This window comes from Varroa jacobsoni, unplaced genomic scaffold, assembly GCF_002532875.2.
Source record: "Varroa jacobsoni isolate VJ856 unplaced genomic scaffold, vjacob_1.0 scaffold_974, whole genome shotgun sequence".
NCBI lineage: Eukaryota > Metazoa > Arthropoda > Arachnida > Mesostigmata > Varroidae > Varroa > Varroa jacobsoni.
Window position 1 is genome coordinate 318,339 of NW_019213876.1, and position 27,755 is coordinate 346,093.

A 27,755-nucleotide genomic window follows, 5' to 3' on the forward strand; every position below is an offset into this window, starting at 1 on the left:
ATTCGCTGATTACTTTAAAAGAACCGTGATTTTCAGGTTGCTAGGTTACATAAATAATTAAATTCCATCAGTTCTGCACGAAAGAGCTCACATTCTAGTTAGACTACTTCTGTATTTTTCATGAGTGAGAAACCAATATTGCTCTAATAAACATAACAGTTTATAAAGTGTAAGCACAAGGCAAGTGCCTCCAACATCCAGGAGATACGTGTTGTACTAAAATAATACTTCTCTGCGAGAAGTTATTAACGAAGTTATTAAATTATGTTTATTTACGTTCTGATATAAGAGACTACTTATCTTTTCTTTATTATAGAGCGTTGGCATTTCCATTAATATATAATGCAGTTTTTTTTTTTTTACATAGATTTATAAGAACACAGTAATTGCGCATTTCAACAGAGCAACTGAATGTCCGCTTCCTGTATTATCTATCTTATAATATTAGGATATCTGCGAAGTACGGTGCCAAAATACATTTTGGATTTTTCTTTCGATACAACTGCTAGAATACTGCTTTTTCGATCTCCGTTTGGTGACATAAAGATCTAACCTTTATCTCCATTAGTTCAACCTTTTAGTCTTAGTACGTTGCCGAAGTATTCAAGTCATCAGCTGCTCGTACATAAATATGTATGAACAAAAAACAGTAGCCAAAACGAGCAATAATCTGATACAGTACTTCACCACTCGCAGTCTTGGTGAAGGGTAATCAAATAACAATTAGAAACATTACTTGCGAAATCAGGCCTTCTTATATGTGTACGTCGGCTACGTTATCGATGTATCAATATATCATGCGTTTAGTTTAGGCGTTATCAGGGTCGACCTGATCGTCGAAGACATCCGGCCTTGATGAGCTTCTGCACGGGGTTTGCAAGGCACACCAAGACTAAATCTGATCTTGCTCTAAGGATACGGTTGGATCATATGTGGAGAACAGCCTTTTTCTGTCACTGGCTTAACGACAATGATACAAAAGCGATGATAACGAGGTGATCGCGCTTAAATCGAGGCAAAAATGACAGCGGAGGACTCGCCTACTAAAGATGCTTGTCAGTATCAACCGATCTTTAAGGAGGCCGCAATCGAGTGGAATTGGCTTGCACGATCAAGCAGTAAGAAGTCACTGAACGTCATTCGACTATACTTTGATTACCTTCTTGTAGAGATAGCCTGACAAAGCAACATCTAATACCTCATCGAGAAAATTAAATATCAGTTTCTTGGCACTCGTGGCCATGCAGAAAGGAACCACACAAACCGAATCCTGAGAATATACATTACGGCTAAAGTAAACGAAGTGCATGTTAAAACAAGTTACCTGTCATAATGCACATTGCATGTTTACGAAAATTGAGCAGAGAAAAAATGTCAGTTATCAACGATGCTTCTGACTCTATGTCGAGGCGTTATAAGATAAGAATTATCTTTGCTACTAAACGTGGTCAATGAATCACTTCGAAGAAAGTTAATCTGGTTCACAGAGAAGGAACACGTTCGAAAAATATCAGCGCCGACCCAACTTGTGAAAAACGGGGCAGTGATATACAAGAGTCCGTATTACGAATACAGGTTCACTTTATTTGTTGCCATAATATGTTATATGTTAAAATATCGTAATAAAGATCATAATAACATTGTAGGACGACGAGTCTTCAGGATAACGTGCTCAAATGTCGGTATCTTCAAGATTCGCTGCCTTGGCAGATTACTTATAGATCTCCCTGTTAGCTCTTCACTAAAATATTGGTTTTAATATCCGTCTGTTTGTAAGTAAATTGAAATTTGAAAGTAATGTAAATTTTTGCGCATGTATACTCGTGATCCAATAAGGTAATCCTCTTTCAGCTATGAAGTAGTGCATAAGGGAAGCGAAAGCGTTCTAGAATCATTTCGATGTAACTTGAGCGATTAGAAGTTAAAGCAAGTTAGTATCAAAGAAAATTTAAAGAGAAAGCTGTTTAGCTATCCAAATTTTACAGACCTAAATTCAGCAAACATTTTGAGGAATTAAGGTGCACTTTCCAATAGAAAAATTTGGCACAACGCCTAGAATAAACACAAAATGCGAATGGTAAAGTATTGCTCATTTTTATCAAGGAAATGACAAACTTTTTTTACGGCTTATAAAGAGAGATGCGTTTTTCATGTATGTTGTTTTAAAATAAAGTGCCATTAGCATCTGACTTTTTTACATTTAAAGCTTGAACATAAAAATATTCATACCAACGGCATGTTAAGTGATAGATTATTCGAAATTAACTACAGGCTTCTTTGGTAATTCAGCGGAAGGTAATGTGTGACTTATTGGAGACGCACAATGAAAAGAAACGAACGATTGCGTTTTATGGGCAATTTTACCTGCTGAATTCTCTTCAAACATGTACTCTGTATTTAAAACTCAAATTCGGATTTGTTTTGTTAAATAAAGCCTATATCAGTATTAATATCCTGGTCCGAATTTGAGAATTATTAAATGGTAAAGCAATTGAAGTAATAAGGCAGAGCGGACTGGAGCTGCTGTTTACTATAGGTAAACTATTAGATCGAAAATGAAAGCATTATATGCTATAGTAGACAACAACATGTTCTAACTGAAACCTCCGACGGAGGATGGCGTGAATCTTAGCTCAGAACGAGGTTTAATCGCATAGGTGTTAAAATAAGACTCAGCCAGCAGCTCATCATGCGATGAGTTTTTAAAACATCATGCCATGATAGAAATAATTAAGTCAAATGCATGGGTTAGCATTAACTCGTGCTCTTTATTTCGGATAGTCGTTACTCACTTTATAACAGTTACTTGGATAGCCTGCGTGTGACTAAAACTGAATTGTGTCATTGTATGTTCGGCAGATCCCTCGTCGATTCAACTATGGTTAAATGCAACAGCGAATTAGCACGAGCCATAGCTCTTATTAGAAAAACTTACCCATCTCTCTATCCTTCTACGATGGTATGTAATAATAATAATAAAACGTGAAAATGTATAGCCATGTGACCACAAGATGGACAATTAATTAAAAAAAAAAAACTTGTTGTAAATATTGGATGCATGTGGCAAAGTGACTCACTGAATAAAGCTTATCTGGCTTGAACTGATCAACCGTCGACTTTTTCTAGTAAGGTACCAAACTAAGTGGAACACACTGCAGTGTCTGATTCTAATTTAGGCTGGGTTACGAGAAGACGAAAATAGCTTGTAGTAGAGATTCTTTAAACGCAACTTGGCAATACAAGCTAAAGTAGCGCTTCTGAAACCTTTAAGAATTGAAAGTTAAGATTTAAAAGTACCGCTACCTAGATAATATTCACAAATGCATGTGTCGTAGCAATGCCTTTCCGTTAGCAGTAGAATTAAATATTTATAAACTTTTTGTTTTTTTATAAAACTGAGTACAATTTTTTTTCGATATGTTGGCAGTATCCGCAAATTGACTGCCCCCAAATAGAAAGGAAACGACCCTGCAAATAGCAAATATGACCTACGATAATGCTACCTGTAACTTCTTAATGTATTTATTTTCGTACACTTTTTTTTGGTAAAAACATACTCTTATCAATATTTAGTACTAGCCTATAAGATCGCAATATACAAAAGAGTTGGATGACATTCATGCTTATACAAGTAGAGCTCTAATACCCTGATGTTGTCGCCCGCAAAAGGCTATTAGATTAGCGCACACGAAATGGCCATCTTTGTTCATAACTTTTTTGTATTTCTTGTGCTGATTGTCCAGCGTTTTATAACTCAGAACAGCGTCTTCAGCTCTAAAAAGTTATTTCTTCAAGACGTGTGCGACGCGCACGGCAAAGCTCCTATAGCTTAAAATACCACTCACAGGTGAGACGAAAGGTTCAAGAATGGTTTTGACAAGGTAAGAAATGCATTTGACTTGTGGAGTTCGTCGAGGATAATCATGAGCTCCTTTATTCATGCAGCATAACTGTTAAATTAACCTGGCTATAGAACGCTGACCGTACGGGATAAATTAGTCTGAACTGCTTCGGTGGCTTTTTGATATCGGAAAAGTATGAGAGAGGGTACATTCCGAAGATACTGCTTTATGTCAGAAATATCTAGAGCTCAAGAAATTTTGTAGTCTCAACAAACGAAACCAAATAATGCTCTACAAACAAAAAAGGCCATTACTTACGCACCAACCTAGTGGATGCAGCAATCCAACGATGCAGTCACGTGGATATGATCAATATTAAGGGGCGCAATTAAAATTCGTGAATGAATTTAGAGTCATTAATTAATGAAGATATCTTTACATGATAATATTGAAGACACTAGCTTCGCAGGTTGTTGTTAGGGGCTTTTCCTACTTAGGCCATGTTGCCACTGGAGCCTGGATGCCGCTGTTCCGGACACAATAAGCCGAACTGCTCTAAACGCAACATTGTTTCAAGTGGGGATTGTAGTGGGGCAACAGTTGTTGGGAGTGGAATTCCAGGCGGGACGATGTTTAGCTGCATTGGATTGCTATTTACCTGCTGCTGCGTTGGCTGCTCCTGCTGCTGGTGTTGCGACGTTGCTTGTTGCACAGCTTGCAATTGCTGCTGTGCTCGCTGCTGAGCTCTCTGCGGCGTTTCCTGCTGTTGCTGTGACGGAGGTGGCAGTGGCTGTTGATCTTGTTGCTGCTGGTGCTGTTGTAGCAGTTTTTTCCGGCGAACGCGCTCCTTTTGTCGAGTGCGCATATCTTGTAATCGCTTCTCACGCTCTTCAGGTGTTTCAGTGGCTCGTCGTTTTGCCGCATATGCAGCTAATTTTTCTAGACGCTTTTTACGTTGTTCAGGAGACTCGCGTTGCCTGGAACGTGCAAATATAAAGTTTGATTCATGCATGCCTATTGTTTAACGAAGAACTCTTCGAACTGATATTGCCGTTTTAGATTTTAGAAATTTGCTGCCAGCCTGCTTCTGCTTGTCATTTCGTGGTTAGCTTTATATTGACTGGGGTCTCTGAGCGTCTAGTACATCCATGCTCGAACATGTGCACATCAAAATAGGCTGCAACTAAACATACCTCGCTAGACGGGCTTTCTTAGCCTGTCGTTGTCTTCTGTCTTGCAGTCGCTCATTATCAATCGAGTTCTGGCCATTATTACGAGTCCTGCGCTTAGCCTTTCGTGTCTCTTGAGTTGGGGCGGTGGAATCGCTTGAAGGCTCCTGTTTGATATTAACGGTTCGCTTTTCTTGCTTAGGGTGATTTGGTTGCTCCGCATGTTGATCGCCTTCACTTCTCGTTGTGGACGTTGACTCGGCCCTAGAACGCGCCGTAATTGATGGTTCTGAGCAGGAAGATACAACCGAAGGCGTCGGAGTGCCACACACGCTACGCGAGGTTGCTGATGACGACGAGGTCGAACAGGCTGGAGAACCAGCGTAAGCCGCCTGCGACAACGTCACGGATGGTAAATAGTGCCCGACGCCTGAATAGCTTAGGGGAGGTGGAGGAGGCTGTTGAGAGGGTTGGTGTTGGCTTACTATAGCGTAATTCGGTACAAGGACACTGGTGGCCGAGGCTGGACCCGAGTCCGACACGGTGCTCGGTACGGTGGGCGCGCCGCAACTGAGTGACGGGCAGTGTCCGTCGCATTGATTCATTTCCTGACAACAAAACGACCCATTTAGTTGGACGACGCTGCACGTCATATGCGCCGTTGGGGGAACAGCAGGGATTGGCCCTTGTGAACAGCAGGTGGCAGTTGCAGGGGACGCAGCTAATGCGCAAAGGCCAGTAGTGGTTGGTGAAGAACCCCCGCACGAAGCTTCGGCGGGGGGCGTACTCGCAAGCGGGGGGCTAGCTGGCTGCGTAAACGGCGAATGAGGGCCGTGTCCCCCGGTGCACTCCGATGGTACAACTTGCGACGGGCTACCGAGTGAAGGAAATACTGACGAAGTTAGCTGTTGACTAATACACGGTACTTGACCCTCGGAGCAGCCCAGGCTTAGCAGTGTACCCTGACCAGACCCCGTTACAAGCTGGCCGGCCAGCTGATCCAAAGGCACACTTCCTGTAGTTAGTACCTTCTTGGCAACTTGCACTGTTGCTGCTGATGCCGCTTGATTCTGTCCTTCTGCGGTCACCACATGTTGGTTGTTCGATTTAAACAGATCGACATAAATCCACGGCTTACACCTGTAGACCATGAAAATAAAGATAAAATTTAGTTCACTGGACTAGTTTATATGAATATTTATATCTATAGCCATTAAAACATGCTGAATTGTATACATGAAATTATTTCGTTCCACTGATTTGATTGGAATACACGTCGATCATGTAACCATAGTGCTTTTACTACTGCTGAAGCTAGGATTCTTTCGTTTTATAAATATGCAAAGCTACGTTCAGCAGTAAACAACAGAGATCAGATAACGTGTAGGATAGGACAAATGCGCACATTTCCATCGTTGGCGCTGTACAACGCCATTCATCTTGGTCAGCGGTCGTGTTCTCCCTAGCATCTTAAGTTAATTACTACCTCGACGAAACACCGGCCGTCTTATTCCCATTCCCCTAGTCCCGAATCCCCTCTCGCAACGGATGAACGTAGGCTCTTTAGGATGACCCCGTCACCGCCCCCAGCCTGCATGCTCCATTCCTACTCTGTTAGTTGGATGGGATAGAGAGTCTTCTCCTCTGGCAGGGTACAAAACACCTCCATTACTCAAACGGGTCCAGTCCCTCCTACGTTCCATTTGCCCTCGTACTTTGGTTCGCTTGAACCAATGGGTCGACCCACAGTATCTATGGATCCATTTCGCATAGGCGCTCAGCTGCCAAGCTAAGGCATCAGCACCACTACTAGAGAAACCACTGTAACTGTTCCTCTACTGCACAAATCCAATATATGAAGGCAGGTACTGAGTAAGGCTGCGTTGCAGCGTATCAGGATATATGTATAGACGTAACCGTACTATGACTACTGTTACACATATCCATATGAATTTTAGATCGAGTCATTTCTCAATTTGTGCTTCTGCTTGATAATGGGCATGAAACGCATGTGAAGAAATCCGTTGTGACATCCATAACGTTCAATGAAAATAGTCCATCTCGCTGGTCAAAAATAAGCAAACGCTCTGCTGAAATCAATAGAGTAAACAAGCTTATCTACTTCCATATCAACCCACTATTAGAGACAAACCTATCAGACAAGCGTCATTGATATGCGTCGTTGAGTGAAGTACGCTGATTGCAAAGAGTTGAACAAAAATTCCGTAAGCGACTTCATACATAAACGCGAGTGCTGCTGCACTTACTGACTTCTAGAGAGACTTTACGAAATGCACAATTCCGCGTAGTAATGTTTTTTTCCGGGTAGAGTTTGTATTGCGCATAGTGTTATCCCACGTTTACGATAGTGACCCCACTCTGCACTCGTAAGTAATACAGTAATAGTTGTAGTGCACCACGACCAAACCGGAGTTGCATTGACTGGTCTGCAGGATCCATTCGGATCCCGCTCGAGAACAGGAAAGCTGTAAACAAACATTAGGGCGCAGTAGATAGGCCGGCTGAAATAACGTTCTGCAACACCGGTAAACCCAAAACAATAACAAGCTGAAGTTCGCTAGATCGAGATGCTATAACGGCTACACTCACAGAGGTTCCTGTTGTTCTTTGTCCACTTCCTGTTAATAAATGCCGACAAATAGTGCTAAAATAACAAACAGTAAATAGTGAAGCGTCGACTTAAGTAACACTGATCATGGCTAAACGGAGCGTGTATCTACTGGGTTTAGGCTGAACCTTACGAGCTAGGATTTCTCATAAACTAATTTTCTAGGGATATGACATTTTAAAGCCAGATACCGAAACTGACAAATGATAAATTAACGACAAAATTTCAAGGTAAGAAAACTGAACCTGCCGATGCTGTTAAATGCGTTAAAACGCTTTCTATTGGCTTCTTGCATAGCAGCATCTATTTCATGTCAGCTCACATCAAGCAGGAAACAACTTCCTTTCAGCCACCACCCCCCACCGTGACCGGTGCACCCATCCACTTCGGAGCTGTAGTGAATTTCCCCCTTTATTTGTCGCCGGTCTTTTGCCGCAGTATAAAGTAATCTGTTTCGTTTATTCTAATTAGTGTCACATATCAACGTTGCTTCCCGACCAACGCTTCTCCTTCACCCCAAAAGCCTGTGGCAAGCAGATCTTGTTTCTTGTGTCTAAATTGTACTACTTTTTGCTTGTTTCCGAGCTTGAACTACCCGTACCCTTGCAACTTAAGCCCCTTTTGTGGAAAGCAGCATAAATCACTGATCCCACAGGACAGGGCGACAGACTCCCTACTTAGCTCAGCTCAACGCCAATGCGGAAAGCCAAGAAAAAGCAAGGAGTGCGCATGGGTTTCGCAGGTGATCTCCGCCGTAAAAAGTTGGTTCCTCGCACTTATTCAAGTTCGTTTCATTGGCGAATTGCTACAACACATTAACATTTCTCATTTACGTAAATCTACAAAGAGTGACTCAAGGCAAAAAAAAGTTGTGTGCGGACGTATTTGTAATCATAGTAACCCATTTTTAACAAGTCGAATTTTTCACTATGGCTGCTTATTTGTTTCACTATTACTTTCTTGGTTTTAACTAGCTTTGACGTTTGCTACCGTTAGTAACATAATGTTAGATCGTCCAAGAGTTGTTCTTATTCTAATCTCTATTGTTAAGATGGTGAAAAGTATCACGACAACGTGGTCAAAGGCCTAACCTTTATAGTAATTCGCTACGCCGTATTAGCATGCTAAAATAATTATAACGAATAAATATTATTCCAACCATAATGTAATCATTCATTTTGTTGTCGCTTGCCGACTCAAACAGGTCAGTAAAGTGTAAGGTTTTAAAAATGGCAATCACCATTACCAGTAACAGCCTATCAACCTCAACTAACGGCTGTGTCTAGCAGTAAAAAAATCTTTTTTGTGGCTGATGGGTGGCTTTCGCTATCTTTCGGGCTTGCCCCCTTGAATGTACGGAATGACTGCGGAACAGAGTGGGCAATCCTGGTAGCGCGTGGGTATCTGTTTTAATCAGCTCAGACAGGTTCGGTCTGCGAAGTCTACTGTCTAGTCCCGGCTGTGCTATCCACTGCTTCAATCTCGTGTCTCACCCTAAATAGGTAGGTATACGGTAGTTGTCGCTTCCTCGCTTCACTGCTCCATTCAGTTGAGGGTCTTTTACGCTCCCCCGAATTAACCTACATCACCCCGTCTTCCTTAGCCATTGGCATGAGGGCAGAAAATCGAAACAGTGCTCCCACTCAATTCCGTTGTAGTCAGTCCCCATCGTCTCCTCGTTCGCTCAATGAGTGAAGCAGAGGAAATGACGATGACGACGACGACGACGACGACGATGATGATGATGATGATGATGACGGCGGCAGTGGCGAGAGCGACCCGAAAACCGCTTACCCTCCTGCTCCGACTCCGAAGTACAGGCCTTCTACACAGTAACGCAACGCTAGACCAACCTCGAATTCAGTGAGTCAATCGTGTTAAGTCGTCGAGAATGCGATAGACAAATGGCCCAGTGGGCATAGCTCCTCCTCGCTCAGTTCATCATCAAAGGCACCAGTACAAGCGGACAACATGAACCGTAAGAAACAGTCCGGAGAAACATCGGTTTATCCCACCTCCTCTCCACCCCTCACACCTATGCTTCGGGGTTGCCTTACTTTCACTCTGAGGGCTGATCGAGGCTGAAGTGGGTGTCACCTATCTTGCCGGGGCATTAATCAGCAAACACGCCAAAAGCGCCCCAGTACCTAATCAAGTGATCAAATCGACTTACCGCGAACAACACTGAACATTCGAACACGCTTCCCTTCACTGCGTCTTCTGTGTCTTGAGATTTAGGGTTTTCGGAACACGGAGATGGCTAAAGTGGTAAATAAATGGGCAGGCAAATTGCGCATTTTTTTAGCGATTATTTTTTTAACATCTGGAGTTAAAGTGCTACATATTGCCTCTTAAAGTTGTGGATTTGAACGATATATTGTGTAATACTATGCGTACCTTTTATGTAAATAAAAAAAAAAGATAGCACATTAGAAAAGATCTAAGTTGTTGTGGTGGCATACGATGACATACCTCATATCATAAACGAGAGGCGTAAAGTAAAATAGTCTAATGCATCCAAACAACGATACAAATGATTGATTTTATTCTAGGCTGACAACCTGCTAAATAAGAGAAAGAACTTGCCTACGCACGTAAACAGTTTGCACATGTACGAGGTGCAATAACGCTTCACAACGGCTGTCATATTATTGGCAACAGGTGGAGCATCCACATCTTTGAATAGTTCTGTTCCTGATTGGTTGTGACAACGGGCTGCTTAGTGTCTCCAGAGGACGCGACGCGAATATTGGCACAAACGACAACTTTTATTCGAATTAGAGGGCAGCTTAACGTGGGGAGGGGGGTATGAATTATATAAGGAACGATGGATAAAATACTGCTTCATTGAATGAACGTCAAACAGCTGAACTACTGTTATTATTATTATTATTACTACAGTAATGGAGGGTTGAACATAGCATTCTTTAAACCCCAGCATATTCTTATATGTTTGATGTCCCGCGTTTTTGAAGCCATGAGGTGAGTCCTTAGGATAGACAGACCGAAAACATTCATCAATACTCTTGATCAATGTCACATTTCTCTCGTACGTGTTAAAATTACTAAATGTGAATAATTCTAGTTATGGCTCAGTCAACGAACATTAATATAATAATGGTTAAAAAATAATAATAATAATATATGGATAGCATCCGAATACCATCCGGTATCAGTGTCCGGTTTTGACAATAATAACAATATGTAAGTGACAGTACCCAATGTTAATAAAAATAATAACGAGAAAATTGATGCTATTTTGTGGTGTCGGTATAAATCTAAAGAACGATTTTGATCTTGGGGTGACACAGATCGTTTTCTATCCGTTGAACTCATTCATTCATGTGCTTATTCGAAGTGATGTTCATCAACGGCAAACAATAGAAAAGCAACAACAAATCCGGATAACGTATGCAACTTCCTTTACTATATATACCTGTCACTTTGTGGAGGTGCTAACCAGTTTCAGGATCCTGGCGAAATACAAATGACTTTAATGACGACTATCCAATGGTTTATAAACTTCACAAAATGTTAGTTCGTAACCGCTCACCAGGGAGGTTCTAATCCTCACAACAGGACTCCTCCTGCATGAACGCATACCGGAGTCATATTTAGCGGAATGCGGGCGATTCGCCAAAATCCAGACAAAGCTAACTGATCGAAGGAAATTCATTGTTATCATCACCAGTCAGCTATGCTCAGGCTTCTTTTTCTTTATAGATCACAGAAATAAACGTTCTGTGAGGTGTACTCGTTATCAATCCGAGAGGTAAAACTAGTTTTCCGTACATCAACCAGTAAATTCGTTTGAATTGTTTGGATTTATTTAAATGAGTAAGCTAAGTTATTTAACAGGACTGTGAAGATGGCTGACAATAATTTCTCGTAAGGGTTCTTTGTAGTTATAGGATTTCTAATGACCCGATCTATTAAATTTGCACAGCTTACGCCGCAACTAAAACAGCAAGCGTATCTGGCAGGTTTAGAAGCGGTTTGTGTGACGTATCAAAACCTGGCAAAAATCAGCGTATACAGGTACGTATGGAACACAGCGGATTTCAACACACTTAGGACATACAAGGTTCATCCTGGCTGGGAATAGTTGATCACCGGAGGCTTGACTTAACGAAAACCCGCAACGATTTGTCACCCGGTTTGCATTTGGCATCTTAATGAGTGTGTGTTTGATCACAATAAACCTCGAACTTGGTAGTAACCAAACAGTGAGGCAAAACTGAATAAATTATTTCCTAGGTCAATTAAAATACACCACTTCTGAATCAAAGTCAGAGGTCATAGACTGTCATATTCAGAATTGAGATGCGGAAATTTCTCTTTACCATCCATCGGACAGGGCATAAATACAATTTTCTTGTATCAAGATACTAAATGTATAGATCTATTTGAATTGTTAGTTAAAAATTGAAGCTCGAAGTTTGTGCGCTATCTGTAATACACATACTTAGTAACTACTCTTTGTTTATCTCGTTTCTCTTATTTGTGACCTATTTTAAATAGCGATATATAGTTTTATTTCAAAAAGGTTACAACTGTTGTCCCATGTGCAATACATTTATATATTACATATTTATACCCAGTCTAAATTTACGCAGCCGGCTGGCAGTAAGCAATACATAACAATTGATGGTTGTAATGGCGATGGCGTGACAACGATTGCTTGCTGTCAGCTCTAATCAAAATTCTGTTTCAAATTTCAAGTGCGGCAATTATCTAAATTAATCGTTCCTACGCTTCGTTGAGTACAGTCATATAGTTCACTACTTTCGATTATTGTCTGTCCGGCTTACGGGGCCATGCACCAACTTATGCTTGAAGATGTTTTATTTTCGCTTCAAGCTATTTTTCAAGTGTTTTACCCATCGCCAGCTACGGGATAGACAATACATATCAAGGCTTCTGCTGAAAGTGTGGTTAAACAATGTGAGATTTGAGTCACAAACTGCTCTCCTCATATACTAACGTCTTATTAGAGTAACGTCTTATCGAGAGGGCTGCTTAAACAAGAAGCGTTCACAGCACACGCAACACACTGACAGTTAACTGACTGTCTGCAACGACTTACGTAAAGTTGATACCCGTAGCAGCTCCCGCTGGCAGTTTTTGAAGGAAAACGTATTTATAGACTAGTGGGTTGGTGGATACCATAGGGGTTACTCACTGTTAGTGGTGCAACGAGTTGTTAGCTACTAAATATATGTAGAACGACTGGATGAGCGGGTGAACGACGCTACGGCACCAGCTTCGGCGCCACCAGTGCTCGTCTACTGGCAGCAGCAGCAGCAGCAGCCGTTGCCGGCGACTGGCTGACTAGCTAGCTGGCTGGCTGGCTGGCTGGCTGGCTGGCTGGCTTTCATGCTTGCTTACTTACGTCCTTTCTCTGTTTATCTCACGTATGTGCGAATACTGCCACAGCTGCTGTTTCTAATGCTACCAGCGGTTGGTGTCTTGTCTGTTTTGAGCGGCACAGCTCAATGGTCCCAGAGCTGCCCTGGTATGACTAAGGGTGTCTGCTGTGAGATGCACATTTTGTATGCGGACAAGCTCAACGTGCAGTTCAAGCCTACAGAAGAGCGGAGACCTACACAGTGACGACACAAGCCAGCGTAGCAGAAGATAAAGCAGAAGCAGCAAACAGTCTCTGCTTGGGCTAGGCAGCGGGAAACATTTCAGCGAGATAGGGGTCAGCAGATAGTAGGACCTATACAAGGATTTAATGTGCACAATCAAAGCAGGGTGATATCGGCAGTAATCTTTTGCCATATTACTAGGCTGGACCAATTGCACAGGCCAAATGGCTTGACAGTCTGAAGACAACATGCCATATTTATTACTATAATCGGGAAACTTTTGTATGTGCCCTATTCATTTAAATTTTGCTTAAAAGTAATAATTCGGTGGAAGTGGCAATGATAAAATCATAAGGTCAATACAGTAACTTACCGCTATTGTTCGAAACGCGGGTAAGGACTTGGATGAGAATCAAAGCCTGGTTACTTATGAAACCTGGGGACTAAAACTTCTACAATACTTAAATGGTGTTTTTCCATACGAATCAGCAGATTCGTACTTGATAAGCACATAAAGCGCTTTCTTCTAGTAATTCAATGTAAACATACAATTCAAAACTATTAATATGTTATAGTAGAAATATTGAAGCTCTGCTATTTTGTGCGGCTTCTAGTTAGGCGCGACAAGAGAATGTGTTCTTTTTATTTGATTTATCGGAAAAATCGATGGTCCCAAACAGGAACCGACGAATTTAATTTTATGACAAATAACTTTTTTACAAAAACAATAACTCGCAGTTTTAAAGACTAAATTTGACTAGAAATTATTTGTTCACGAATAACCTATAATTTATTTTAAATATTAGTGTTTCGCTTACGTAATCTTTTTCTACCGCGCAATGATTGGTAGAGATCATTTATCGTATGTTGGCTGAGCAAGGTAAGAATAAGGCCAGAGGGCAAACGCAACGAAGGTCTGTACACTGGCGAGTTCAGTTATTACATTTAATATATGATACTATGCATATGATTGCCAATTGGGTGCAAAGCATGCTAATCTTAGGGACACGTTATGGTCTAGGAAAGACAGACCCCGTTTCGTGCTGGGAGCCAGCCAGGCATCTAATAGAGTGCCTAGCGGTGTACCGAATATAAAACTCGAAACATAAAGGGGCAAAGCATGTATTTTCAAAGTAATTATTTTTTCAAGCCTTAGTAGGTCTATAACGAAAAAGACAAAACTCACATGTCATTCACTCTCCATTTACTGTAAAAGCGTTTAGTTTAGAGGACTTTTACTTAGCTTTTATAGAACTTTTTTTTTATTAAGCTGCAGGATTTGATGCTACTCAGCAGCTAATCCGTTTTTCGAGACACTGATAGATTTTTCTTGCTCATCATAATCATTGTTGGGCAATTGCTCAGTACTGAAAATTCCTTTCCTCAATTGCATTTGCGCAGTTCATTTTTTACGTGAGCAAATGTAAACATACGTCCATGTTTGCTTGCAGCTACTTCAGTCTGCTTGTGCTCGGTTCGAGAAGGTACGTGACCTTTCTTCTAAAACAAATGATTGGCGACGTTATTCAGTTCCCTCGTGATTAACCGGCTAACTATAATCAATACAGAAAAAACTTCGGCTGTTCCTAAAAAAATTCTGCAAGGCTACCCAGGATTATTTCTTTCACATGTCCCATTACACTGCGGATACACCTGTCTTACACTTTGTTGCAAATGAATAAATCAAAATCCGTCGAGGAAAACTGTTGCAGAACTTGATTCTGCTCTGGGTTGAGCCAAGCGTTGTATTTAAAGAGAGACTAGGTTGACTTAAGAAAGTCAGCCTTGCAGAAAATAAACTCACTAAATTGAATAGCAAAAAAGTTCTATCAAACTCCAGAAGATGAAGGACATTAAAATCATTTTCTTGTGTTACATCTATTCAGCGCAGTATTATCCGACCACACGAACCAGCTATCTAGTTCGATAGATAACGTATGATTACATGCTTTTTTAGATTATAATACAGTAATGCCTGGATGACGCCTATGGAGAAGAATGTGCAATTAATTTTAATCCTATTAACTTTTGTTCATTGTAAACTCATCATGTCTTCGTGGATCAGTCTCTCCCATATCCCCAACTTTCTGCCGGTAAGACCGTTTAAGCCGCTTTTCTTATCGAATACCGACTAATCTCCCACAGGGACCCTGTTTGCGGTGGAGACAACCAACAGGCTGACTGATAGCGAAAACTTGTAGGCAGAAACCTAAATCACGTACAGTCTTATCTGTGAAAAATACTTGAGCTAACCGATTGTCGGTTTTGCTCAAGTAGTTCGGCGACTCAAAGCTAGATAGTATACCGCTGGTCATGACATGAATGAAAACAAGACCCATTCTAATATATATGGATTGCCGAACAAACTTGAGGCTAAAGCTACATATCTTGTGTGAATTTGAGCCCGATAGAGATAAGGGCGCCGTACCGTTCACGAGTTGGTGGCGTGAGACGAAGCTAAACATAGAATTTTAAAAGGCGTTTTGACGGGAAAACTAAATCTCAATATGTGAGGAACTTCTCTCTGAAAGGGTTACCAAAATTCAATAAAAATACGCTAAACATAGCGACAACATTAGAAATTCAAATTATCAAAATGCGATGAATCTTCCAATCACCAGTTCAAGCACAGGAACCAAAACTGTTCCTTTCGTCTTAAATAGATACATGCCTGTGTTGCAAAATCTTTAGCCTGCGTACCTTCTGACATTGGCATCATCATGAGGAATCTCTCTTTATTGTCGGTTTGAAGTAAGTGATTTGTGGTATTTATAAATACGAAACGTTCGTCGAAGATGTTCGTCGAAGTATGTCGATGAAAACGGCATGAAAAATCGGCCACGATGTGTATACGCTGGCAATGCGTATTCGAAGGACTTCGGTATAACACGATATTAGCCTTTAAATTGACAATCAAGCTCGCGAACATGTTGATCGCATTGCCGCGGTACTAAGTCATGCCTCGACTGTGGCAGGACAAGTTTCGCAAAGCACTCAGCTCTGCAAGACGCACACCTTTCGCATTTGTTGTCATTTGAAACATTGGGTAGGTTTGAGTCCGTGATTGCAACACGGGTCGCCATTTTGTCCACAATACATTGAAGAACGCTTCAGCCAGCCTGCCTTAATCTATTGGTGGTCAAATTCATTGACCAGCACTTTAGGTAGACGTTTGATCTGGGATAATTATAATCTTATTTTCTACTGGAATAAGGTTGTCATAAAATAGTGAAATGTCGACCATGCAGGATTGTCAACAAGCTTGAAAATTGTCAAAAGGCTTAGAATCCCGAGGGGGTCAATAAAGTACTACAAACGGTTTAGGATAGTTGAGTATATTGGGTAACCTATATAGCCGATAAAAGTTTGCAGAAAGAATTAGTAGATTGAACAGAACGACGTTGTTTTTACGACAGTGATCAATAGGTTCCCACGGTTTTATTTAAGGTTCCCGAACTTCATGCCGAAGGAAGTTTATGCGTCTTAAAAGACTTATAAGCGAGACGTGCATTCTGCCTTATACAAAGTGGACGTTATCGATTCACTTAGATTGTATTGTTTTACATTGTACGCTGTACTCGTAGGATGTCATACCAGCTAGCGTAGTTAAGAGCCAATTGATTCAATATGTGTTAAGGGTCATTTTCATGAACAATATTTGTAAGAATCACGGAGTGGCTGTTCTATTTACATCAGGCAAACGCTTAACTGGAAGAAAGAGCGAGAGCGCTCCGAAAAAGCCAATCTCAAAAGTCAATTTCACACACAAGTTGGCAGCAACGATGCATACGATAATGTACACGTTAAGTTTCCGTGTAAGATGTTACAGCGCGTGCAACGGTCAGAGGCGCGCAAATAATGATACGAGTGCCGAAATATCATTAGGACTAGGATTGTCTACTAAGGTCATTATATGCGTGTACCTTCTTTCCGTGGCAGCATCTGGTGAGGACCACTCATGATCAGACGTGGACAGATGGAGAACAGGTTGTTGTTGTAAATGATGATGATGTTGTGGCGGTGTTTGCTGTTGCTGCTGCTGCTGCTGCTGCTGCTGCTGCTGCTGCTGCAAATGCTGTAGATGCTGTTGTAGATGGTGAGGACTTCCATTGGATGAGGTGTGAGCCGCGGGAGGCGCAGAAGCACCGGCTGTTGCTCCTCCTGCCCCATGATGTCCTCCAACAGCTGCTCCAGCGGCAGCCGCAGCAGCGGCCGCTGCCATAGCTGTACAGCTGTTGAGCTGTTGCAGCTGTTGAATCTGTTGCAGCTGTTGTAAGGGGTTAAGATTGAGTTGACTAAGTTGACTCAACTGACTGAGCTGACTGAGGGGGGCGGCCAACAGGGGAGCAGCCACTCCTGCTCCGTTCTCGCCGCCGTTCCCGCCACCCCCGCCAGAATCGAGGCCGGCCAACACGTTTAGGGCACGGGCCGCGGTTGCACCTGGTCCACACTGAAATTCAATAACAATACGGAAAATGTCGTATTAATAACAATGGTTCGCAGTTATTATAAGTAAATTGATTCGTGACATAACCTATAAGTCGTCTACACACCAATAGTTAGCCTGCTCTGGGTAGTCGGACTTATCATCGGACAATAACCTGAGATGCCCTGGCAGAGCTACTTTGATATTAAAGAGTTTGATCTGTACCACACACAGTCCAACGTGAGCACGATTGCAGACCTACAGTTTCACAGTGAGCTTGATTTTCTGCTTTCCCACTGATTGTACTATTTTATTACGGCTATAGCTATTTGATGAGTATACTCGATTTACTACGAGCACAGGTATTCTATTGTTCTTCTAGACACTTCGCCACCATGGTAAACCTGTTCCCATAAATGCACTAACATATCGGTAATCTTATTATTTTGGTGCAATTAGGGTGTTATTAAATCAATTGTTTCATATAACATTACTAGTCATTTGTTTTCACGCACTGTGTGCACCCAGTGAAATTTTTCTACCCATTCCAATTGATTTTTATTGGGTGCTCAAAGGATAGATATTGTAACGGAAAAATAATTTTCTCAATGAACAGAGAAAATACTTTTAGGACGTAGTATAATTTCATTTTTTTTTAAATGATCTCGGCAACGTTTACTTCATTTCATTGTAAATTTTAAAGTTTTGCCAGCTAAAATGCTATGATTAATGCGATCAAGCGCCTTAGCGAAATCAAAATGCATAGAACAAGGGGCACTTCTTCATGCGCATGGTCCACTTTTTTCACCATTTGGGCCAGTTGCTTTGAAGCACTCCCCTTTCGTAAAGTCCTGCTGACATTCACCAAAAAGTTCTCTTGAAGATAAGAACATAGATGATAGGACGCGCCGGGTTTACAATCGAAGCTCCGTCTTTGTATAGCTTACTAGAAGCAGAAGAGGTTTTGCTGTCCGTCCTATATCTCCATCTCATAAAAATGAGGGTAATCTATTAGGCGTGAAGTTACATTTTCAAGGTAGTTTCTTGGTCTCTCTTCAATGATTTTCTACCCCACAAGCATGGACAGGGGAATGTGATATTTTTGCAGTTGAGTCAGTATCCAATTTTATAATGTCACGCACATTGGTACAGACGAGGCTCTAAAAATTTTGCTTCATCAATATCTTTTTCTACTAATTATTCACGTGTTTTATTTAATTTAATCTGATATTTGTTCTTGTTCTTGGTCTTGGTCTTGGTCTTCGTGTTTGAAACGCGAACCGGACATGTTCCGATCCATGACAATGACGAAAGTAAGGAAGCGCTTCCTTTTCTTAGTTTATCTAAGTATTTAGGTTTCGAGTCAGCACCCACCTACAGATTTTATTAAATATGTACAGATTTTCAAATGTCTAATATGGTTGCGCTCTGTTTACGCATAGACGGATCTATAAGACACAGTGTATACACCGCCGACATGTTATACATGTCGTCTATGTTTGGGTACCAGTCTTAAGGGAGTAGGTCGTTATGGAAGTACCTCACAGCTTCCTTTTCTGACGCTACATTCTGTTACCACATGATGGTTCTGCACTACAAATGAGTGAAAAATAAATAATGTTGTGATCATTGCGGGCTAAATATGCTAAGAAGATAAATTGCTTTATTAATTAACAAGCATAAGGAGTTGCTTCACAAACATTTACGAAGCAAAACGTTACTCAGAATCTGCAGTAAAAAAATATTGCTTTTTTTCCAATGGATCGAATGTAAGTTGAAGTCATTGAAAACTATTATTGCAAACGAAGCCTCATAATACAAGTCGAGTGGTTGACAACATTTTCAATGTAATAGTGGATCGCACTGTAATTTAACATAGTGATAGAGGACCTAGATATTTTTGTGCTTTCAATTTTGACTACTTAAGAGCTAGGGGCAGCCCTAATGATTAGGTTAGCAACTTCGAAAGCGAGAAACCAGCTAAAATTTGTTTTATCGCGACGCGTGAACTGTTTCTACGAACAGAAGAAATCCTTGCACTGGACTTTGCCAACTATTAGTCGACATTGTTAAAATTACCTTCATTTTTTTCGGGTGGAGTGTCCTACAAGCCGAGTAGATAAAATGTAACTCTTTGATCTGAAGCGATGTCACAACTATTCCATTGTCCTTAATCTTGCAAAATATATAATTCATCCTCACAAAGACTAGATTGTGTGCTGGTATAACCTCAGGGTCAACATGCTGTCGCGGTGTCCTTTTGAAAAACCTGCCCACGCTGTCCTTGGACCATTCGTAGAACAGGTCGATTCTCAGCGATATCTGAACCGTCCGACAATTCGTATAGCATTTGAATCTGCAGCTAAGTGCGACCTTGTTTCTGATAACTTTTACGTAAGTTGCCAGCAGTCTTTCACCACCTCTATAGACGTTTTAATGGAGCTAAAAGCCCTTCTTGTACAAGCATATCGTTCCCATGTCATGTGCCCCTTCAGTCGCGGCTTGAGTACACACCGTACTCTCATCCGCTAACTACAAAACCGGCAGAGAAATACTACCGAGCATCAATGTACTTTCTTCACCTGCACAAGCATTTTGCATGCACGCCAGAGAACACGAAAAAACATTAGACTTGCTTTTCAAAAAACTGATAACCTCAAGATCGAAGTTTCTAATATTGGGAAAACAACAAACCTTACTCTCTGTGTAAATGTAATTTCCGCTGTGAGCTTTACACGCGACACCGGTTTGTCGTGAACAATTTAACCAAGCAGAACTCTTCCTCAACTATATACCTATTGAATTCCCATCATCCTATTATTTTTTGGCAAGTAATCCAAAATATCTAGCTCTTTCATTCACAGCAGTCTGCTTATGAACTTTAATGTTTCGGCATATTTTCGAAATTCTCGACGCTTCGCGCAACGATTATTGTCGTATGCGCCATATTGGAAAAGGGAATAGATTTCCAATATAAACCTCACAGAAATTCTCACCTGCCGTCCAAGACGGTGGCCAAAGAAAAACAGATCATAACAACAACAGTGTGTCAACCGGCAACAGTACATGGCCACAGGCTTCTTATCATCTACAGACAGTATTCAGACAAGCTTCCCGAGGCAAACAAAGTACGGGGCTGCCATCCAATCGATGTCTGCAATGTTACTTTAATACACGTAGGTTATCTAGCTTTCTCTAAAATGGGTGAGAGGACCGCCGACGTGAGACATAGGCCTATCATAGATAAAAGTGAGATTGTTCTTGGCATATTTTCGTTCTTCTTCATCAGAAGTCCTATTACGACTTCATAAACTCAAGAATGAATACAAAACGATGCCTGCGACGACTCGGCTTGCTTTGCTAATAGTCAAGGTAATTCCACGTATGAATATGTATAATTTTATGAATATGAGTAATGTATTGTGTATTCCCAGAAAATCGTTGAAGGGGGGGGAAAAACGTCCGGTGGAGTAAGGAAACATTATCAAATGCTGTCACCAAACTGTGTACGGCGTTTGTGGCTTGCGTACTAGTCCTATTAGTGTGATTCCAATATATTGTTGTTGTTTTATTCTAATACGATCCTCGCTCATGGGACTATAGACATATTTTGAATTCGTAACAGTTCCGGCGCTGCTGCTTCTACTCTTAGTTGGAGGGGGCTGACAAACGTAACATAACTACCACCTTCCGATCCTTAGGACAAAAATTATTTGATAAAAGTTTACCTCGGTAGCAGTCGGCCCCTGCCATAATATGCATGATAGGACAGATCTGAGTGGGAGACAATACTGCTTATTAGATGTCGCCGTCAAGAAAAACATCGAATAAAAAAGTGAAACAAATCTAGTTTTTTGTTAGCGATAGCTTATAGCAGTGTCTGCCTTCGGGTTGGGTTCTAGACGCTACCTATTCAACGCTTATCTAGTCGTTCTATTTTATTGCGATACCTTTTTTCCTGTGGTGTAATGGTGATGGTAGCAGAATGGAATAAGCGCAAAAAAATTATCATGCAGAAGCCACTGCATTGTTAGCACCGTTGGGGATTAGGTATTATAAGAATAATAATAAAAATAATTTATCCAGTTGACGAAAATATACTACTTTGTTAGGTATGAATGAGTCGACCTGAAAAATCCGACAGCAAATGGCCGGCAAGCTTTACTGGCTTTATGCCGGACGACCTTTTTAGCTTTAGACTAGAAACCATTTTTCAAGCCCAAAACCGAATTTAATGCAATTTAGCCATATCTTTCCTGAAATATACGACGGTAACCAAATAATATAAACAATCGGATTTTGAGGTATCTGACGCCGCTGTTTCAGCTTTTAATAATATTGAAATTGAATATTATAATATAATATTGAAACCCTACGTATCAACATTTAATAACAGTATTCGTTAAATAGATTGCATCTTTTCTGTATGCACGATGAATGTAAGTGCAAATGTAAGGTACGTCATTTATGCAATATTCAAGTCGTATGTCGCGCGTCACGGGAAGATTGCTAGCCGTCAAAAATCAGAGCTCGTACCTCTCCGCCAGAGGCAGAATAGGCATGATTCGTTTAGTGACCTGTAGTCCTAGATTATGATTCTCTAGCGCAAGCATGCTTTCCGCATCGTCAGTATTGTCTTTAAATTCCGATCGTTGCTAACCGCCATTACAAGCTGTTCTCAAACTTTTCTATAAAGCTTTTTTTTAACATTCTCTGATGGCTGTGTTCAGTCCACAAACGTCATGGGCTCCTCGCTACATACGTGGCGAGAGTTTTCAAACGTCATCATCGTTATTGTCGTCTTGCGTGCTACCCTGCCTGAATTCGCTTTATCCTTCTTGTCGTAGTTGCTGGTATTCAGGCGCCACAACGGGCCTCACGATTTGATGTGGGCCTCCATCTACTTTCCGCCTAACAGAGTACCTAGAGGCATCACTAGCAGTTCCTCACGTAAAATAAGGAACCTAATCACGGTCATCGCAAATTACTCAAATACGCTTGCTCTCAAGATTCGCGATTGCTAGCGGATAGCGGCTAGATGACCGCTAGATGACCAAATTTGACCACCTCAATTCAGTCCATTATAGAGGGAACGACAGCGCCACCAACAGATGCCGTTCAGCGAATCCAAATTTATGATAAATGGCCCTAAAGATATAGCGGCCGAGCGTTAAACGAACAGCGAAGAGTCTACGATAGGACATCACGAGTCGAATACCTAAGTTCGCAGAGGAGAAACCAAAGCTCTGGTCGCGTTGGCGTTCTCCGAAACAGGGATAGCAGCATGCATTAAAGAGAGCTACAGCAGCGATAATTGCAAGGCCGGTTCTCTAATTTAACAGTTCTTTTCAAGTAAAAATAGGCATTTCCAAAAAAATAGCGACCAGTGTTACTTAATAGTTAACAATAGTTAGTTCAACTTCATATGTTTATAAACGTACTATCTTTAACAAATGTATCCAAAAGCCCTCATCCATCGAGCTGGATGAATAATCAATCCTTTTTATCAGAATATTTGCTCGTTTAACAAGACACGAATACGTCCGATGGTTTGCTGACATGGGCCAATTCAGTGTTGACGATATATTCGAATAAAGTTGTGGTTCTTATAGTAAACTTTTAGGTAGTTAAAGGATTCATAAGAGAGATGTCGCGTCGTACAGTCATGTCCCTCAAAACATATTGTTTTGCCTCTGCCTGCTAAAGGAAGCAAGGAAATCTTGGCCAATCCTGCCAGCAAGCAAATAAAGGTCTACTAACGATCTTGGTTTGTGTCGTTTTTAAAAAGTTACTCTGTCTGTATAATGTCAGTTGAAATATGTATCTTGCGCTTAGTTGAAAAAAAAACATCGATTTTCATTTCTCTCAGTGACTAGTCGAACAAAGAAAGCGTTATTATATAAACGTTTAAAAAGACAACAGGCTGTTGAGGTACAAACAGCTTTTTTCTTATTATTGTTATAATGAACGCTTTCGCTGCAATTGACATGTTTATTTCAAGGGAAGAAACATAACCCACTTGCGAAGAAGGCACAGCTCATTCTTTAAAAAATGTATGTTTCTTTTTTCCACCGTCTCATAGAACTTAACTATTTTACTGGTCGGAATGTCACGAAGAGATTTCATAAAAAAAAACAAAAAAAAAAAAGAGAGCTACGTACCGCCAAATCTCTTTTGGTTCTCCTGCTTTTTTACTTCTCAAAGTTAGTGCAACTAGGTGTAAACTTACGTTTGAGAAATTCTCTTTTGCAGCCTAAAGACTACGATTTCAAATGTCCATAGGCCCCAGTGCGACCATCGACGCACACACTGATCCTACTTTATATCCCAGAAAGTCAGTGTGACTTTCAAACCATTTTCGAAGGCACCGAGAAGGCGTAAGGCCCATAAGCAGTTCCGGTAAATCCAAATCCGCTCGTTCCGGTATCACGGAAAGTTTCTACTGTTTAGCTCACGCCTTCCAACTTTTGCGACTGCTGTTATCTGAAGAACATACTCAGTTTTCACAGATACGCGCGTAATTAGACGAACCCATTACGATAAGCTTTTTTTTTACGTAGAAACAATTCTTACGGTAGAACCTTTAAATAAATTGATTTCCTTTTGACCATAATATTATGACATTATTTCTACTTTGTCAATGTATGATACTTCTTAAAAGGACTAAATTTTCTCTATGAAGTAAACAAAGCTATTTTAGCTGTGCATTTAAATCTTCGTGATGGTTAATTGAAAACTGAGTGCACATTTGATTGCTCTGAAAGGCGTCGGTTGTGGTTTATTGATCATTTTTTTTTTTATAAATAGACTGTGAATAAATCCAATCTCAAGCAATGAGAAACTTAATAAAAATACATTCTATGTTATAGTCAAAATAGTAGTAACGCCATCGTTCGGATAAAATTTTGTATTCAAACGTCCATTATTTGCAGCGCATAGACCGCCGTATGTCGCATAATTTTCTGTGAAGTACATCGCTGATTGAACATGGCTGCAACTAACTAATCATTGTTTATGGTGGAAGATTCCGCGTACATCACTGCCGAGATGGCCTGTCTATTTTAGATACGTTTGTTCCTTCTACAGTAATAAACGCTAAGAACAGATTTTTAACAAAGACATGTTGTCAGGAAGCATATAATTTGCCGCGCATCATCCCTCTAACAAGCAGCGTCAGGCCAAAAGCGGGTCCAATCTGACGACCAAATGATCATACATGCCCTCCTCCCCGGTCCTACCCTATTCATTTTCTGTACGTTCACTTAGAGGTTTTGCATCTTAGCCATAAAGCAAGCACTCAGCCCACCCCTTTGGCCGCCTTTTTTCCTTCGGATCAACAAAAAGGCACTCACACGCTAAGTGGCCCTGCAACTTATGACTAAGGACGCAGTTCTATCAGTAGAGCTGAGTGATGGGCTAATTATTATAGGTATATAAGCAAATATGTATATTACGCAAAAATAGCTTAGCTTCTTATTACAGTACATAGTTACATATTAGCGAAGCAAACCCCATGTCTTCGTGCCGAATACTGCCGCTTAACTCTTTCAAGGAACACACGCAGTGAAATTCGCATTCGTGGCTCTGAAAAAGGACGGATCGCACTTTCGGTGGGGTTGGCTCCGTTAAAGTCACCTCTTCTGGTTTGTTTTCAAGTTACTCTTAGCATCTTTGTTTTTACACAACTCTTCTTTGATTAGTATTACATTATAGTTCAATATAGGGATCCTTTCGTCGTAAGTACTAGTTTGCGGTTGGCACAGGATCATCATAATAATCGACTACATTCATATAACTTCTAGTTACAACAAATCCCGATCAAGCTGAAGATTTTACCTATATGATTAAGTGGCGTGCTTTGTACGTTTATGTCTGTGTGTTTATTCAATAGCGTTCGCTGTGGCAACTTTAACCGCAAGTGATAGAAGAGTGAAAGGAGACTGTCTATTATTATATGAAGATCGAAACCGAAGCGAGAGTTCAAACAGCCGTGTAATAATACCACCGCATAATGGTAGCGGTTAGCTGAGCGATGATGTGAACGACGTCTACGAGAATGTGATCGCTGTACATCCATCATCTCTAAGCACAGCATCGGGAGCTCTTCCGATTCGCCGCTAGTTTCCCACCACTCGATCATTGCTGCACCTTCTCTTCTAGGCCTTCTGCGTAACATAGGTACCGCTAACGCTCCTGCTATACGCAGTCAACAACGCTCAGGTCCTATGCAAAATGTGTTCTTCTAGGGTTTTGGCTCGTAGAGGAACGAGTAGCGACCAATCGAGTGCGTGAGTACTAAGTGAATGACGTTTCTGTTCACCATACACAGAATACGATCAGCCGAAACGAAGTCTCGGAGGAGGACAATCAAAAATCAACCTCATCTTTCTTCTACGGCTGCTCTCCCTCGCTGCCTGCCGAATCTAACTATGGCTTCACTTAACTCTCGCCAGCTCTCAATATAGCTTTCACTGTTATCCCGTAATGATTTATCATTCGGGCAAGAAGAGCCCTCGTTGGACCGACTGGGGTGAACATGAACGAATAGCGACGACATGCATACTTTTAGTGTAAACGTAATTGAACTATGATAACTATAGCAAACTGACAGAATAGCAATGCAACTATGATTTTAATAAAAGAGAAGTTACTTTGACAAACGACTTCACCCGATGGTTGCTGATGAGCGGTGCATCGAAGCGCTTGGTACTTGATTATCTGAAGGTCTTAACACTGACAAATCAGAAACAGCATGCGGACCTTCATGATTAGATTAGGGCGACAATGGTAGTTTAATGTTCGCCGTACCCTGCCCCGTTACGTTTCACCAATAGCCGGACATTTATTATACGCGAGTTGATTGCAATAATTTTATCCGCCAATTTATTTTGGTCGGAGTACCCGCTGCGGGAACAGCTTAATTGACTACAGGGTTCCGTAGGAGTGTGTAGGAGAGATAAATGTATGGTTAAATTGCATCCATGCTGCATGTTCTGTAAATTACTTATGGCCGACCAAAGTCATCAGTACAGCTAGTTCGAGTTGAAGGTCAACAGCAATTGGCGGTTAACTATAGGCAGACGCCTTCGGGGATGTGTCGAGCGTTTACCTCGTATGCAGATTCCCTTTTGCCTTCTTTCACTTTACCTTGCCCCTGATTATTGTCCCCTCTTCTCAAGGTAGCCAGTTTTATAATAGAACTAATCATGTCTATAGACATCATATGCCCGACGTTGCGCTTTCTTTCATTATATCTATGAACGTAACTTGGGTAACTATGAAATCTACGCTCACTGCCTTAGTATTCTTATCGATAAATTTACGTTTGTTATTATCTTTTTTTCCTTACACTGAGGAAAAACTACTTCATCAAGGTGCGAGACTATTGCTTTCTGCGAGAGCCATCCTAGTACTCTCGTGCAAAAGTAAACTTTAGAAACAAACAACGTACAAAAACGATGCAGGCAGCGATTATGCTGGGCTTCGCTACGTTGAGTTCTCTGTCAGCTGCACAAAAGGTTGTCGTTTCTGTGTTTAGCCTTTTCGAAGACATTACGCTGCCGATGGTTGTTGCTAGCAGATTGCTAGATTTCTCGTTCAGTCATCAAAAATGATACCAGATGTTATGTGCTAATAAAACACTTGATTTGAAGTTCTTCTGTTTCCGAGGTTTATTGAATCAGTTCACAAGTTCCAGTTTTCAAAGCATAACTCCCTTATGTGTTATATGGGATACTGAGGCCATCACTACTGTCCACGTAACAGCCATATACAACAACACTTAGTTCACTGCACGTTTATATCACCTTTAAAATAAAACGTTTATAAGGTATATGATAGCCATACGTTCGTGTCACATGTCCGGAGAGATGATTCACATCATCAAAGAAAACTCAGTATATTGTCTATATGTTTGCCTATATCAGCTACTCTTTTCCTCTCGGTATATAGAGCAGTTGTGTTGTCCTCGGTTAAGGTGACGCTGACATCCAGTGAGGGGTTTCCTACCTCGTGGCAACCGATGTGGAGAGGGCCGAAGAGGAGGGTAATGTACTGGCCACCCCGCAATCTGACCCCTTACCAATCTCCCGGCTTCCC

At 41.1% G+C, this 27,755-nt stretch overlaps 1 protein-coding gene and 1 long non-coding RNA gene across 5 annotated transcripts in view; one reads left to right on the forward strand and one right to left on the reverse strand.

The window, feature by feature from the left end:
- LOC111265445 (uncharacterized) overlaps positions 1 to 27,755 on the reverse strand; it is a 79,051-nt gene that overhangs the window by 8,339 nt on the left and 42,957 nt on the right. For all 4 annotated transcript variants that reach the window (XM_022842136.2, XM_022842134.2, XM_022842133.2 and 1 more), the window contains 3 exons: positions 17,155 to 17,681; positions 5,036 to 6,151; positions 4,501 to 4,819 (listed from right to left, as the gene is read on the reverse strand). In XM_022842136.2, the coding sequence (XP_022697871.1) occupies positions 4,501 to 4,819; positions 5,036 to 6,151; positions 17,155 to 17,681 (1,962 nt within the window). The remainder of the gene's footprint in view (positions 1 to 4,500; positions 4,820 to 5,035; positions 6,152 to 17,154; positions 17,682 to 27,755) is intronic.
- Positions 11,323 to 26,320, forward strand: LOC111265450 (uncharacterized). The gene is made up of 3 exons (XR_002683471.2): positions 11,323 to 11,412; positions 11,587 to 11,678; positions 25,549 to 26,320. It is a non-coding gene; the product is annotated as an uncharacterized LOC111265450 (long non-coding RNA).